The following is a 16479-nucleotide window of genomic DNA, read 5'->3' as shown; positions in this document are numbered from 1 at the left end:
TCCGTTGTGAAACCCTAATCCGTTACGTTGGATATCATTTTCAGATGTACCCGATGCTGTGACCGATGAGTGACATATTGACGGGTGTTGTGAAAATGGACATAAATGCAAAGTGCAGACGGACACATTTACGAGCACTTACGCCAAGCGTCAGTCGTTACACTCATCAATATGCACAAGCAACCTGTGCTCTACTCCACACACGACAGAACAGTAAGTCGTTTTAATACGCACAAACTAATGAGTTCCAGGGCGTCAAGGTCAAAACGGAGCGTTTCCCCCTTTTGTGAAGGGTGACATATAGCGGCTTTGTCGCCTCTGTCCCTTCAATCGAGGCCGGACGAAAATAACCTCAGCTGTCCCTGGCTGTCTCGCTCCATTTCCATTTGTAGAAGCCGACGGTGCTTCAGCTGTTTGATAAGGCTCCGACATTGACGCCACCGCACCTCACTTCCACCCATACAGGCTTTGTAAATACGCCGTTGAAAGCCAGCAAGAATTGTTCAAATATGTTCTTTAACAAAATGAAAAATGGGAGGAAATGGCGGCCATTTTAGCTAGCCTGATTGAAACTTGATGCAAGCCAGTTAACTTGGCAAACACAACTAACTGTTTGTTCAACACTTTTTTTTTTTAAGTACTGTATAGGTATAACAATTGTGTAAAGTTAGCTAAATCCTCCCAGAGCATACAAAACTTAACAGCTATTTAAGCTTATGTTAATCACCTTGACTCTTCTTTGCTGGATCAGTCAGTCATGGAAGTCTCAAAAATTCCAACCGCCAAAAATGTCTTCTCTGAAATTAAATATCCTTAAAATGGTTGGAAATTCAGAGTGCTGCAGCATCCCCCAGTGCACTGTGGTGCACGCTTGACTAGACTTATTTTTTCTTTCTTGTCCCGTGTAGGTCCAACATGATGCTGGCAGATAGCTGGCATGCCTATTTTGGCGCAGCCTCCTTTCCAAAATAGACTCTTGTCATTTAGTGTGCAGATACCACATCGTCACTCATATGGCGGTTGCGTACTGCTGCAGGGCAGATTGTACACTACCACTTATCATTGTGCACTCAATAAAAACAAGTCTTAGAAAATTGAAAGCTTCAGAATGCATGCTTCCAATTCATAATGTCGGGGGTCATATCCAAAAGTATGAGAAGGTACTCTTGGTAACTGTTCCTGATTTTCATACGAATAGCAACTGTAATCATGACTTCACTACTGTGTTCGCATCGGTTCGATATGAGTACATTATATATATATGTATACACAGAATATATACAGAAAGGCTCCAGCACCCCCCGCGACCCTAGTGGGGATGGAGCGGTTCGGAAGATGAATGAATGAATGAATGTGGAAAAAAACCTGGACATACTGTTTTTGTTTTGGTTTTAAGGTCTTGAAAGTTATTTGTTTAGCATCTGGTTGTTGTTTTTTTAATTGCTTCATTGGTGGTCATGTAAAATAATTTTTAATAGAATGTAAAACTCTACGCAACAGCGTCAGTAGTTAAAGAGCTTTAGTGCACCAATAGGAGAAGATATCACATCACAAGTGTTCAATCACAACCTTGGAAATGTTTTATTTCAAATGGACAGTCACAGAATCAATAACACACACTCAAAAAAAAAAAAAAATTAAATAAGATTCATCTGCCAGACACACAAAACATATATTGTGACACTGTCGAAAAAGTTCTTTTGGCGCGTTGCATTAGTCAGCTGCTATTAAAAACACCATGCTGCATAACCCATGGAGTATTTTAGCATGAAAACATAGAGCACCTTGTCCCAGTCATTGTTATATTCGACTGGCATGTTTCTGTGAGGTTGTCCACGGCGATGACCTTGATGCCAGTAGATGACAGGACAGTGCAAATTCAGACAGCATAAATAAGTTAAATATGTATGTCGTCAGTCCCGTTGCAGTTCTTGAAAGCCACATTGATTATAGTCAACGGTATTTACACAAAAAGTGGCCGTGGGGCAATTATTTACACAAGTGGGTGATGCGCCCGCTGACTAAATGGGGCACAGTGTTTATTTGAGGGAAGCCTTCATTGTTTTAAGTGGATGAAGCACCCGCTGACTAATTGGGGCACGGTGTCTATCGAAGGAAGTGTTTATTTTACTAAGTGGATGACACACCAATGACTATTTTGGCCTTGGCGTCTAATTGAGGGTGGAGTTTATATGGATGAACTGAGTCATGGTGTTTATTTTAGGGAAGAGTTTATTTGTCTGAAGCCGATGATAGATATAACAACTACCAGGGGCACAGTGTCGATTTGAGGAAGTCGTCTTAGTCTTATTTGAAGGAGGTGCCTGCCTATATTGCTCACTGGATGATGCACTGGGCCAGAAATTGGTGGATGGTGCCTATTTGTTGGTAGCATTTTTGCTCTAAGTGGATGCTGCATTGGTCAACATATGGTATTGCACCAATTTTTATTTTTTTGGGTCAGAAGTGGATGATAGACTGCCTGCTATTTGGGTTGCGGTGTCTACTTGAGGGAGATGTTTATTTTTTTATTTTCATTGATTGGAGTACGCTGTCAATTGAAGGATGTCGTTTGTATTTCTTTGGTGGATTATGCAACTGTCAACAAATTGGGGCACAGTGTCAATTTAAAGGAGGCGTTTATTTTTCTCAAGTGGATCCCGCACTGGCCAACAACATGTGCCATGGCTTTCATTTGATGAGAAGCAATTATCTGTCTTAATTTGGGCCACTTTATGAGCAAATACAGTATTTCACCTTGATGTTACGCAGAGTGACTAAGAGCACGATACTGTGGAATATTTACCGTTAATGATGCAAATCCTATATGACCAGAGAGCAAGTATGAGTCCTTAATGCTAAGGCACTGCTTCAAACAAAAAGGAGCACACCAGCAGTGAGGTGTGACAGCAATATAAACAACTACAGTGTCTTTTACAAAGTGGATTTGTAAAATGCAACACACACACACACACACACACAAATGCAAGCAAACAGTCAATATATCATCAACATGGCCGATACAAAATGAGTCGTTTTATACAAACAGAGGTGGTGGCTCAGGTCCCTTTCTGAGCTGTGTTGCATGTGCTGTGCATACCTGTATGTACACTTAAAACTCTGCTTATTATATTTATGTGTAAATATACATCAGTGAAAAATACTGACATGTTAGCATCATGAAGCATTTGCTCTTCCTCAAACAGATACAGACGCCAACATGTTTAGCGTTCGTGATTTGAGCTACTAAACTTCTGTGTTCAAAACTAATCAAAGCCATAATGCAATGGTGTGGAGTCTATATATGCCTTTTTGATATGCGCGTGTGTGCGTGCGTGTTTACATATACATAATCTCTCAGGTTAAACTGCCCTAACGTGATCTTTCTTTTCGGCTACTCACAATATGAGCACACCAATGTCTGTTAAGTATTAGTCACGTGAGGAAGCAATTTGACAGAGAAATTGCAAAATATTTTCTGAAAATAAATAACGCTTATCCATTACAACATTTATATGTGCCTTCTTTTGATGAGGCCAATTGAGGCAAAACTGTGGTCATATAGAAAAAGAATTAATAAATTCTGGGGAATTTTCCATGAAAATGAACAAGAATTGATGGAGAATAAATGATGCATACAGGGAATATGTCTATTCTATGAAGTATGCATGTTTTCTGTGGTTCACTGAATGAAATTGACTAAAATACTTAATGAATTAAAAATTGTTTTTACATAAAATGCCTTCATGACAGTTTAAAGACAGAAACTCTAATTAGAAAACAAAACAAAAATGCGCCAGAAAATTTCCACTGCTTTTGCATCACAGGTTATGTAAAAGCAACCCTAATGTGTTAAAAAATATATTTTCGTCATGATAAATGTTGGATGGTGACACGATATATTAGTGGTTAAGCACATATGCCTCACTGTTCTGTAGTTGAGGGTTCAAATCCTGGGCTTGTTGTGAGGAATTTCGTGTTCTCCCTGTACCTGCAGAGATTTTCTTCTGGCACTGAAGCTTCAGCTTCCTCCACACTCCAAAAGTGTCCTGGTTGGGTTTATTGATTAAAATTTTATTAAAATTGTCTATGGGTGCGAGCGCAAGTGTGAAGGCTTATTGGTCTACATGTGCCTTGTGATGCCCAGGATGCACCCTGCCACCGGCTCAAAGGTCAGCCGGGATAGGCCCCAAGGTCCCCCACGACTCTTATGAGCAGTATCGAAAATACCTGTAGATGCTTGGATAGAGTTTGAAATCAGTGCTCACTTTGTGAACAACTTTTGCGGAATAAAACCACGGAGTGGCCACACATGACCACTCAAGTGGTCTTTCTGGGACATTGCCACAGGTTTTGGACAGCACAGAAAACCTCCACTTCCTCCAATGGATTTGGATCCCATTTTGTCCGTCCACCTGTTACTAAATAAATATCTTCCAAAACAGTTGATAATACTGAACAACATCTGCGAGTGAACCCAACACAGACAGCAGCATCAAAATCCTCCATGTAAAGTCATTGATCAAGTGCTATTCTACTTACATGCATGTATTTTCTACACATCGCAAGGATCTAATCGCTATGATCCTCCCGTGCGGCAATAATGTAGCCAAACACTACGCTAGATGCTTGTGATGTGCACTACAAACACTTGAATTGTGCATATAGAGCCTTTGGCATTTTCCCATCAGTGGTCTTGTGAGTACACCATATCGTTTGCCTGGCCGCGCGCGAACACAAACACACAAACACACACGCAAATGGTTCATCTGGACAAAATGAAAACATATATGCTTCCCTGATGTCTGTGCAGAAGAAGATAGTGGTTTCTTCATGCGTTTTGTCCACGTGTCAAAAGGATGGGTTTAAAGGTCCGTGCTGAAGGTCTTCTAAGGCCACAATGTTCATTGGTGAAAAGTCAAATGTAAACACTAGAAGGGGAAAAAACAGGAAGCAGCGTTAAGATATTTGAACGTCTTAATAAGGGAAAAGACCACGGAGGCCCCTCGAACATTATTGACTGGCTTTAAAAATATGGACCCGTGCTGCATTCAATAAAACTAGGAAATATGACCATCAAATATTCCTGCTGTTCTGCCGTCACATGACAGGAGTTGACAGAGATCAAATAAAAGACTACAAACCACCGTAAAACATTTTTTTAGTTTCCTTGTTACAATTATTTGCCAGTATTTGGTCGAGTAAAGTCAGACATATTTTATCATGTACGAGTGTCAGCAAAATTTGTGTTTATAATCAGCCGTGCTTTTTGTTTATTTATTGTGATCATCGCTATGTTTTGTTTACTGTTCTAAGTCGTGTTTTTTGTTTGCTTGCAAGGCTACTTTTTACAACTGATAATGTTTTTCTTAATCAACGTTACTGCTAGTCATTTTTTTGTTTACTATCGTCAGACATGTTTTTTAATTTACTTATTGAGATTATCAGTCATTGGTTTTTTTTTTGTTTTGTTTCAATGCAATACCGAGGGCGGCACGGTGGGCGATTAACACGCCCACCTCACAGTGCAGAGGTCCAGCATTTGAATCTGGGAGCCGGCCTTCCTGTATGACATTTGCATTTTCTGCCCCTGCCTGCGTAGGGGTTTTTTTCTCTTATAATTGGGATCCTTCTCATTACTGCACCACATAAACTTGTAACACATTAGAAGCAAATCTTTTCTGTACTTGTTCATGAGCCTACATGGTTAAAAATAGAGCACACACCTTATGTCATAAGGCACTTCAAAGAGTCCTGGTGTCCTGTTTCAGAGTAGATCCATTATTTATCTCTTCTTCACCTTCCTCATCCTCCTCTTCTTCTCGCCACCCACCAAGATGCACCGGTGTGACCAAAGACGGCGTAGAACCAACGTGGGCGAGGAAACCTGAAAATTTGGAGTTTGAATCAACACACCAACTACAAAAATATCTCTTGTATTTTTGCTCTCCATTGCAAAACCCTACAACATGCCTGTAAGACTTTTTCACTTTATGTCTCAATACAGTGAAGACCTCAAGAAATATCCGAGAAGAAATTTCCAGAGTTCAACCAACATTTTCAAGATTTTGCTCTACACACAACTTCCCATTTAAGGCCCTTCGCTGCTCTGCTCATTTGCAGTCTAACACCTGACCAGTGTTGAAATTACCAGTGCTGCCATGTAGCTCAGTCATTGGCACCGTGCTATGCCAAAGCCCCGAACTTCTCTGCGGGTGCGACGTCTGCTGGTGGAGCTGAAGAGACAGAATGGTGTCAGTAAAAGGCGAGCAAGTGCCCTTGTGTAAGTGAATTGGAACATGTGACACCCAAGAGAAAAATTACCTCGTGCAGGTAGATAGCGTGAAGGCTCATCTCTGCTGAGGCAAACTCCGAGTGCAGCGCATTGCTCCTCGAACGGCTATCACTGAATGACATACTAATAGAAACACAAAACATTTCAAATGTGGAGCATTCATTTTTTTTAATTGCCTTTCAACGATCATGTAACATATGTGTCTGCCCAGCCATCAAGTGTAATTAAACCACCAAATCAATCTGGAGTTATCTGCAGGTCAGCAGGTACGTCATATCTGCGAGCGAGACATTCCGCACTTCTGCCACACTGTTACATAACAGTGGAGCTAGTTACATAATAACTATAGCTTCACCAAGTTTCTCCATCAATTAGCGTATAGCTGGGCTCCTCGAGCTGCCATTGTCAAGCGACATTTGGAGTGCAGAACTTCAAAGACAAAAGGTAACCAGAGCTGGTGTGCGTTTAAACAGTGTTGCCAACATGAGCTTCTGATAATCAGCACAAACTCACTCAACAAAATTGTCAACGTGGGAGTGGTCAGGCGCCACACCACTGCACTTTTTGACAAGTGCAATTCAACAGCTTGCTGATGAAATGCTTCCTCTGTGAGTAAAAATTTTGCTGGGATTGGATTGCCGTTCGCTTTAAGCTGGTGAGTGTTTGGGTTTATAAAGTAAAATTAGCCTGTATGGCTTTGCATACACTCTCCCTATCCAGTGGGAATCCATCGGGGTGAATTTAATCTGCTCTGGGATTTGAATCAGTTCCAAAATAACAACAACACCGCATCAAGAATAAGTCGTGATGGCAAGGTCGCAGCCGTGGCTAAGAATGACTTGTTCAGCATGCACTTTCTTACAGAGCAAGTCTTCTCGTCTTGTGAGTGTGAACATACACAAGGCTATAATTTAACTCTCGTTACTGTCCTTTGAACTAAATAAACTAAAGAAGAATACAATTTCTTTTATACATCACGCAATGTTTGAGGTCTGTTTGGTACCTGTCGAGAATGGTTCGATCACTTTGGTAGATGGTGCTCTCTTGATGTATTGAGGAAGCTTGGTTGCGTTGCGCGTGTCCCCGCCCAGTGTGCAGCAGCTGGGAAGTGGACAAAGAGGCCAGGACACTGGCGGCGGCTGATGCTGCCGTACTTGGTGGGATAAAGCGGTGATCTCTGCCTTGTAGTCCTGACGCGGTGAGAACGGGGTGCGCCAGGACGCTGGCCAGCAGATTTTCAGGCTGGGAACAATAACAGCGATGTGGTGAAATAATTTATAACGGCGACACAGAAATGGACTGGGTTTGTCTGCAGGATTTTTCACCCCGGTAGCAGACTCGTTGGACTGCAGAGAGGTACACAGAGGAGCCTCGGAAAGCAGGAGCTGCGTGGAAGGACCGCCTTGCGCGTCATGTTGCACCTTCTCCTTCAGGTGGCTGATGAACACCGAGCTATCCAGCGGTGGCTGCCAGTGTGGATTCTTAATGGTGAAGTGCATGAGCGACAATTCCGTCTTGCCATTCTCGGCCTGCTGGTACACCGACGCCTCCGTCTGGCCCTCGGACAGCCACTGCAAAACCATCAGACATGTTAAAATATTTCATTAGTAGCTGTGTGTGTAGACTGTGTGGAGGGGTAATCAACTGTGTCTACACACATACTGCTTTTTAACATCCTAACACATTGCAGGTAAAAAAAAAAAAAATCATGTGTGCTTAATGCTCTTACAATGCGTGGTGTACTCAAAATAACACGCTTAACAAATTTGTCCATCAACAAGACTCCTCCCTGAAAGCTTATACGTGTAATATCAAGCCAGACCAGTAAGAGGCAGCATGGTAACACAGCACAACCACACTGACGGAAAATACAACGATAAGAGAAATAATTAAAGCAGTAATAGAAGCTTGATTGCTTGTTTGCTTATCTGGTCTACTCCTTGTCATTTGTGGTGAATGACATGTGAGACTTGTAATAAAAACATGAAACACAAATAGTAGCTCCTTTGGGAAGGAAAAAAAAGAACATAATTGCCCACGGGGGTTTTCCTGTGTTCAAAACTGTGTGGTGACCGCCTACAGTTAATTTTGCGCCACCCCCAGCCAAACAGATTGATATTGCTCAACACAGCGTAAAGCTCCAGCCCTGCTGATTGAGGGATTGATGTCCCTCTGCAGCAGCTTCATATTTTAACTGCAGTTGCAGTGTTGCACCACTAGGGATGCACGATATCAGTAGCAGTGCACAGGAAAGCAACTACCGAAGAAGAAACAGATCAAATCAGATCATTCCACCACCAGGTCTCCTTATCTACTTTCCTTCCAGATGATACATCAAGTACTTTCCTCCTTGTCTCCCTGATCACATTAGCTGTAGTTGTCCAGTCATCTGGAAGCACATCCTTGACCGCCTTGTGCTTGTCTCACCTCCTTCCTAAAAGTCATGCGACACACTTCCTTTTTCAGCTTCCACCATTTTGTCCTCTGCTCTGCTTTTGCTCTCTTCATCTTCCTTACCACCAGAGTCGTTCTACACACCACCAAACTATCCTGTCTGGCTACACTCTCACCTACCACTACTTTGCAGTCACATCCAAGCATGTCGTGTATATTAAAATAAAGGTTTCCTATCACTTCAAAGCAACGTTTATGATTTTTAGCGTTAGGGAAAACCAGTAATCAGCAAACCTCGCGAGGAGGAAAGTCATGTCCAGGTGAAACATAGCAGAGAAATTAACGCAACAGCCAGTTAAAATGTAATAATTCATGGTGGTGACAACAGGTGGAAATTTGGTCTGAAACACTGGTGATACCGAGCGTCGGAATGTAGGACAGAACGAGTCGCTGAGGCGAAGCTATATAAATCCATTTCCAATTAGGAACATAACAATGCAAAGTCAACGTGTACGTGATTGAAACCTTGTTTTTTGATTCCTCTTTCCATCTCGTCTTAAAGAAAAAAAAAACACATGAGCCAGGGGCTTTGACAAGCAGAGGTAAATAAATTTACCTGGCTCAGACAAACTGAGGAAGTCATGCACTGTTATTTATGCCAAAAGCACTGCGCCCCAACACAGCAGGCAACGCTGCCTCCCTTGTGACACAGCCATCAACCAACTACAGGCTGGACACATTAAAAAGACATAAGGTGACAACTTTTCACAAAGCAGCTAAGAGGAGAAGTATATTAATGATGGTAGTACCTAATATCACTCAATCAATAAAGTTATAAAAACTAAAATAATATAGTTTAGGTAGGTAGTTTAAGGAATGCCAGAAAAAACCCTGGCCCCGGATGATCTTTTAGAGACATCCATTAATTGGGCTTTTGCAAAGTTGGCTCAAATAACTGGTGGGAATAAAAGCTTAACTTTGCCAAATTTGTGTGTACTGCTTGAGTCCTGCTTACAGTTGGATTCCCGTGGCGTCTGATGTCCATCTGTGCAAAGGAGCAGATGTCTCCCACACCAATCACCTCCACCGTAAAGTTCCTGAAGAAGTCGATGATCTCCAGAGACTTGTTCCTCAGCAGGAAGATGAGAATAAAGGGCGTAATGATAGGACTGAGCAGCTCCTCCAGGATGAACACCTGATCCCAGCAGAGAACGGTTTAGTGTGCTTAAAAACAGTACATGAGATGGGTGGCTGCCGACAACTTTGGAATGAGTGAAATGAACGCATTATTTTGTATTGATATCTTCGTGGATTTTTACAGTTTGACATTTTTACTCCAAATATGGCTCAAATGCTGTGTCGTCGTCGTTTGGTGATACACTACATTGAAAGAAATAAAACCTATGTATGCCAAGTGATCAGAATCACCCGACAACTCTAATAATAAAAAAAAAAAATCATCCTCAATTGAATAGAAAGTGTGACAAGGCTGCACTCAACCAGCGAGGTTTCCTGAACTCACCGCTTTGTACTGGAACAGCTGTGCCACCTCGTCACGGGTTTCGCTCTTGTTAGCACTTCCCCTCCAGTGGTCCGGCATATAGTGGATGTGGGCCAGCATGCACTGCAACAGCTGTTCTGGGCACCAAACCATATGCTCGTCTGGGATGAAGGACCTTGCGTCGGACAAAACAAATGTTGGTGTTTACTAATGTGTACGCAGAAGCATTGGACACAAGGATCAAACAACCCACCTGGTGATGGTGATAACCACCCCCAGCACTGTGATGCCAGTCAGAATGTGTTGCACCGTCAGGACGTCTTCGTCGTAGACGGTCAGCGCAATGAGCACGGCCAACACCGAGCCCGAGAAGAAGGCGACATTTTTAGCCAGAACTGTGAGCAGCGGCGACGTGAAGGAGTTCATGTATTTGGACGTGGGCTTGTAGCCTCGGCCCAAGCGTCCGTGCAGCTCGTGGTTCAGCTCATTGAAGTGGCGCAGGTACAGTCTTCCGTAGAGAGACCAGCGACGTGCGCCCAGACTCCCGGGCTCGCGGCGGACGATCTCTGTGTAACTGAAGAATGCGTAGAGCACCTGCCACACCAGTATGAAAGGACAAAGCAGCAGATTGGCCACGCCCATGAGCAGGATGACCCTGCTGAGCTGCTGCGCCAGCTCCAGCCGATTGCCGCTGCGCTTGTACTTGGGGTGCAGGTTCCACTTGTTCTGGAACAGCGAGCCTGGGCCCCAGAAGAGGATGAGCTCAAAGTTGTACTTTAAGCCCTGCGTGAGGAAGACCGCATCGCCCACTAGGGGGAGCTGTATTCGCACGGGAAGCAGGGATTTGTTGATCATGGCCACCATGTAGTTCTTGAAGCGCAGGATGCGGTGATAGATGTCCAGTTCTGTCAGCTCTTTCTTGTGGATGCACATTTGCTGCTCTCGCTGGAGGCTGATGAGACGGTCCTGGACTTCCTGCCATGTGAAGTTGCATAGTTCATCCTGGGACAAAGAAGCAGAGGATTCAAATTTGCACATTAGCAAATGTGCAAACTAGGAGGAGTGGATACAACAACATAAGAGTCGAAATGCTTTTACTGTCTTCAAAAGAGATGTGTGTAATGTGAATGTGTAAAGTGTAGGATAATTCTTGCTCCTTGGGTTATTTTGACAGAATCATGTCACGAACATTGCCAATTGGGAGTTGTTTAAAATTGTGAAGAAACAGCAGAATGTCTCCTTTAACATCTCAACTCATGAATCCATGTGTACCATTCTGATCTTCAGCGCTTTAATGTAGAACTGCCGGATTTCCCAGTAGCTCAGGACGTTGCAAATGACCTTGATGAGTCGATAGAGCCAGAAGATGGCTGCCATGATGAGAAGAAATATGATCCAACTGTTCTCTTGGATGCTGAAGGTAGACATTAAGACATACAAAACAAACAAAGACAGTTTACAGATAATGCATAATCTTAGCTACGTGTTTCCAAGTGGCAGGCAGAATAATGTCGTAAAGTTAGCAAGCTTGGGAGGGTCATTAATTTGAGTGAAAAATCATAATGCGACAAGAATATTCCTAAAATGGATGGAGGAGGGGAAGAAAAAACACGTTTTCAAGTAAAATGTTACCATGCTATGAAAATGAGTTGTAACAAGATTATTTTTTAAATAAAAGTCGTAATTTTACAAGAATAACATTGTATAGAAGAAGAAGTCGTAATGTTACGGGAATAATAAGTGTCATCATGGGGGAAGTCATCTTTTTGGATAAAGTTGTAATGTTACAAAAAAGGATCGTATGGTTGAACAAAAAGTCAGAAATGTTTGTGATAAAATAGTCATTTTTAGTGTAACCCCCACACCACAATTTTATAAGAATGAAACAGGAATACTCAGAGAAAAATAACTTTTTATGGACAAATAATGTAACATTATAAGAATTAAGTTGTATTACGAGTCCTAGTGTTATGATGAAAAATACAAATTGTCTCGGGAAAATATCATATTGCCAGGAGAATATATTAAGAAAATTCTAATTTCTCAAATAAAAAGTCATAATGTTTCAAAGGGGAGGTCTGAATTTTAAGAACCGAACCTTAAAATGTACAAACGACCTTAAGTGGAAACTAGCAGGTGCATATCAATATATCATCATTAAATACGCATCACAAAAAATGACATTGTCACACGGCCAAACAGTCGATTTCAGCCATCGCGGCTTTATCATTTGAATACTTGAAATTAACTTGACAAGTCCTGGACAGTGGCCGTCACAAATCCTTGTTCGGTGATTTTGCGAGAGAAAAATGACCTGCACTTCAGCGACAAAAACAACTATTTACATATCTTATCCTGACACAACTATGATTATGCAACTTAAGAAAGCTTCATTGGGAAATTAGACAAGGAACAAGAGGATCCCACAAAGAGTTCCAAGAAGTTTTGCGTGACTTTTTTTTTTTTTTTTTTTTTTTAGATCTTTATCTAAGCTGTTGAAAATAAGCACAAGCCAGACTACTGTGGAGGAAAAATATGATAACATCGGACGGAGCTTGTTCCTCACAGCCTGCCAGCAAAGTCTCATGTGGCAGTCAGCTGCAGCCAAAATGCATCTCGGCTGACCACTTTTACCTCACTGAGACGGATCAATGACAGAACGTGCAACACAACAACTTCACAGTGTCATCACCGCTTAAATGCCGCAACAGGAAAACCAATCACGAGGTACTAAAATAAAGGGAACAACAAAAGACAGAAATAAATGAGTTTCAAAGACCACAATGTGGACATCCTCGTGGTGTTTATGATAACTTCCATCCACCCATTATCTGAACCACTTATCCTCTACTAAGGGTGCGGCTTGCTCACAACACCCTGCATTATCTAAAAAAAAGTTGTTTAACAAAGCATGACGAGTTCAATTTTTTTTTTCCCTATAAGTCCGAGTCGTTTAAAACTAGAAATGTGTAGTTACTGATGACAACAATATACCCAACAATTTGAAAACGCACCACAAAAGCATTCACGGTTTTCAGACTTTGAAAACAAAATCTGACTTTTTTCAGGTTAAATGTTGTTCTAGTCCAAGAGAAGAGTCATTTTCTTGACTAAATAAAACATCATGTTGTATTGTTAACAAGAATAGAGAATGGAGGACATTGCTAGAATAACTATTCATTCACAAGTACGGGCAATGGATGGAAGTCAAGAATATTCATCTTTAAAATGTCCTAAAATATGGCAGATATAGTGTAACAAATGGGTTCTTACATCTGAGTGCACTGCTGGCTGGGCAAAAGAGCATCGGGGATGGTGACCTTGCTTCTGTCCAACGGGTTGTGGCCCGGCCCCGTGTGATTGACAGCACGGTTGGCGAACAGGACATCATATTCCACACAGTTGACCAAGAACGTCGTGAACGTGACGACGAACAAAAACTGACTGTTGAGCACAAAAAAAGAACGCTTAAAGCTTCAATACCACAAGACTTGGCATCGATGTGCCTGTGCTCCCCCCCCTCAAAAAAAATCCAAAGGAGAACCGTGTCTCCTCTTGTTGACAGCATTAAACGAGGTGACTCCGAAGGCTAAACATTGTCGACCAAATTTGTCCACCCCCCCCCCACTTATGTCGATACCATTCAATACAGCACAGAGATATGGGTAAAAATAGATGGAGGAATACCATCAGTGTAGCTGACAAATATTGATTTGAGAATCTGAACTCAACACGCATTGTTGGGGTAATCAATTGTAACAGTCAGTGCTGTATTAAATATCATGACTCACTGGGCTGTCACTGTACGGTTATTAGTTCATAACGCCATGTATTAACGCGACCTGTGGCCACATTCAGACAAACAGGCAAACAAGACCTAAAAATAGACATGCCCCCACTGGTCGAGCACAGAAAAAGTCTCAGACAGCCGGAATGGAAAATAAACAATTCGTGAGAGGAGGTCAAGTGCTGTGTATGATTGAAATAGATTGGAAAAGTCAACATAAATCCAAGCATTTTTAGTTCTGCTTGTGTCAAATATTTAACAATGATTGAAAGTGTTGATTTCATCCAGGTGACGGAGTTCATGTTGAAGCCTGGGGGCATATTTAACCGTGATGAACACAAAAGCAACCAGCAGCATCCATCTGAACCTACACAACGCATCCTGTTGGAATGCAGAAATATTTAAAATATATCATACTCACACAAGTTCAAAGAACTCTGACAGCATCATGCAGGCGAAGCCATTCTTTTGATGAAAATGATAGATGTGGACGCACAGGTTAAGGGAAAACATAGCACATTCATATGAAAAGTATTAAAAAAACGAATATGAAGCTCTATACAGATGTTAAAACCTTTTGGAGTATAACCATAGTTCTGGAAAATAGATACTTAAAAAAAAACGTGTAGCTCATCAGGCTACCATCGGGATAGTCACTGAGGAAATGTGTGAAAAAATGGGCCACGGAATGGGCTACAATAATGAGTCTGGATGCTCTGTAACTAGTTTCTGTGCATCATGGACACTCCAACAGCCTCCACTGCCGAGCACTACCTGCAGGCAAAAAAGCAGCTTCAGTGACAGGCAGCTGTCATTGCCCTTCTCCACTGACAAACGAAATCCTCCCTCCTCCATGCCATGTCACCCCCCACAAACTCTGAAGTGTCAACATTTTGCACATTGATCATCTCATTCTGGACTTTCAGACTGCAATGAAATGTTGACCTCTATTTTATTTAATTAAAAATTGGCATGTAAAGACCCATTTAATTTTATATTTGTAATATTATCTATCTATCTAGCTTAGCTTGTAGCAGACATGTGCACATTCCTGCATTACGTCTTTGATCCACTAGTGAAAAGGACATTTTGATTCGCTCCTCTTTCATCTATTACTGCTTCAAACAACAAAGTGAATGGAGGAAACGTGGTTAAGATGGCACGACTGTCTGTTTTATGTGTTGTGTTGTATTGTATTATTTTGTCATTTTATGTGAAGTGTTATTTTGATGGCGGCGCGGGCACCCGCAGCGGCTCCTCATGTTGTCTGTTTAAGAGGGAGGAAATTTCATCTACATACAGCACATTTGACAATAAAGTTGTACTTGATACTTGATCTATCTATCAAGGTAACAGTTAGGTCTCCTTTATTGATTTTTTAAAAAATTAGAACATCTTAAGCCATCCGGTGGCACGGAATAATTCTGTTGCACTTTGGGGTTTCACTGACTTAACTAGTAAATATGGGTCCATAAGGCTCAATGCAATAGCACACGTCACAGAAAAACAGACCAGGATATTCGAGTGAAGAAGTTATCCAAGTTCTTGATGTGGTGCCATGAATCTGCAACACAAATGTCGGGGAATATTATGAGAGGATAAGGAAAGAGCATCGCTGCGAGATTTTTAAAGCTGGTACACCACTTTATTTAGTTTGTTTACCTTTCAGGCCTTCAGGCACATGGAGCAGCAAGTCCTCCTCCCCGGGTGGAGAGTCCTCCTCCAGGTCCTCAATTCTCTGATACTCCCGGTAGGCTTCCAAGTTGGCCATGGTTGTGCTTCACATTCTCCACTCAGTCGTTCAACTCACTGAAGAAGGAGCTACTATGTGTCACCGTGCAAAATGAAGACCTTCAAAAGCGTGGCTACATTCTTCAGCGACCGACTCGAAAACTCCAAGTCAGCCTAGCTACAAGCTACTTTAGCGTGGCAACTTACGATAGCTTGTGACGTAACGCTCAAAATCTCCCCGAGGAGTATTCCGTTAATGTTCTTGTTGTGATACGCCAACCGTACACAATCAAACGGCCCCGCGGCGAGTGTGAAGTAGTCGGCTAGTGTGGGAATGATTCAGCCAGTCGAGCGTGGTCATGCAGAGTGCACTGTTTGTTTTGTTCCCGACTGGCTCCGTCCATCCGCTGGTGTCGAACTCCTTTTTCTCTCCGTTCAGCGAATAAACAACGGTGACTCGCGTTCTTTCAACCCGAACGCGTTTGTTGCATCGACCAATCTTCAAGTTCAGCCAGTTCTCTTCCAAAAATACAACATACATTACGTGTGTTCACACTGTTTTTGTCTTGCACAAACAAACGTCACTACAGGTTTCGGACGTGACAACTTCCGTTATACTGTTGTAGTTTTCACGAAAGGTTGTGCGATTTCCTTGTCATGTTGTTTCGGAAATCCAAAATAAATTAAAAGACACATAATTTAATTTAGAAACGTAATATAATTGTGTGTGTAAGGAATTGCCCGATACTAAAAAGGTTAAAAAATAACCTC

The 16479-nt window shown here is 42.0% G+C and overlaps 1 protein-coding gene across 2 annotated transcripts; it reads right to left on the bottom strand.

Moving 5' to 3' along the window:
- Positions 1 to 1557: 1557 nt before the first annotated feature.
- On the bottom strand, positions 1558 to 16283 carry atg9b (autophagy related 9B). Of its 2 annotated transcripts, none has more exons than XM_086129366.1 (15): positions 15916 to 16283; positions 15640 to 15801; positions 15498 to 15541; positions 14399 to 14463; positions 13464 to 13634; positions 11463 to 11604; positions 10444 to 11192; positions 10212 to 10365; positions 9705 to 9884; positions 7621 to 7866; positions 7299 to 7537; positions 6325 to 6418; positions 6152 to 6236; positions 5727 to 5887; positions 1558 to 4931 (listed from the first exon to the last, which is right to left on the bottom strand). In XM_086129366.1, the coding sequence occupies exons 2-14, from the start codon at positions 15746 to 15748 to the stop codon at positions 5745 to 5747; spliced, it is 2421 nt and encodes an 806-aa protein (XP_085985492.1). In that variant the 5' UTR covers positions 15749 to 15801; positions 15916 to 16283; the 3' UTR covers positions 1558 to 4931; positions 5727 to 5744. The 2 variants fall into 2 exon arrangements, with proteins under 2 accessions (XP_085985492.1, XP_085985491.1); XM_086129365.1 differs by having other exon boundaries at positions 15640 to 15786.
- Positions 16284 to 16479: the final 196 nt, after the last annotated feature.

Source organism: Hippocampus guttulatus, chromosome 14, assembly GCF_054856545.1.
Source record: "Hippocampus guttulatus isolate MCC_2025c chromosome 14, RoL_Hgut_1.0, whole genome shotgun sequence".
NCBI lineage: Eukaryota > Metazoa > Chordata > Actinopteri > Syngnathiformes > Syngnathidae > Hippocampus > Hippocampus guttulatus.
Note: the sequence above shows the minus strand (reverse complement) of the source record. Positions and strands in the feature narration are given on the sequence as shown.

Excerpts from the sequence above, each read along its gene's own strand:
- atg9b (XM_086129366.1), bottom strand. The coding sequence starts at position 15,748 with ATGGCCAACTTGGAAGCCTACCGGGAGTATCAGAGAATTGAGGACCTG. Across the intron at positions 11,605-13,463 it reads AGCCAGCAGTGCACTCAGAT|CATCCAAGAGAACAGTTGGA; the intron begins GTAAGAACCCAT and ends GTCTACCTTCAG. Across the intron at positions 9,885-10,211 it reads AGCTGTTCCAGTACAAAGCG|GTGTTCATCCTGGAGGAGCT; the intron begins GTGAGTTCAGGA and ends TGCTGGGATCAG.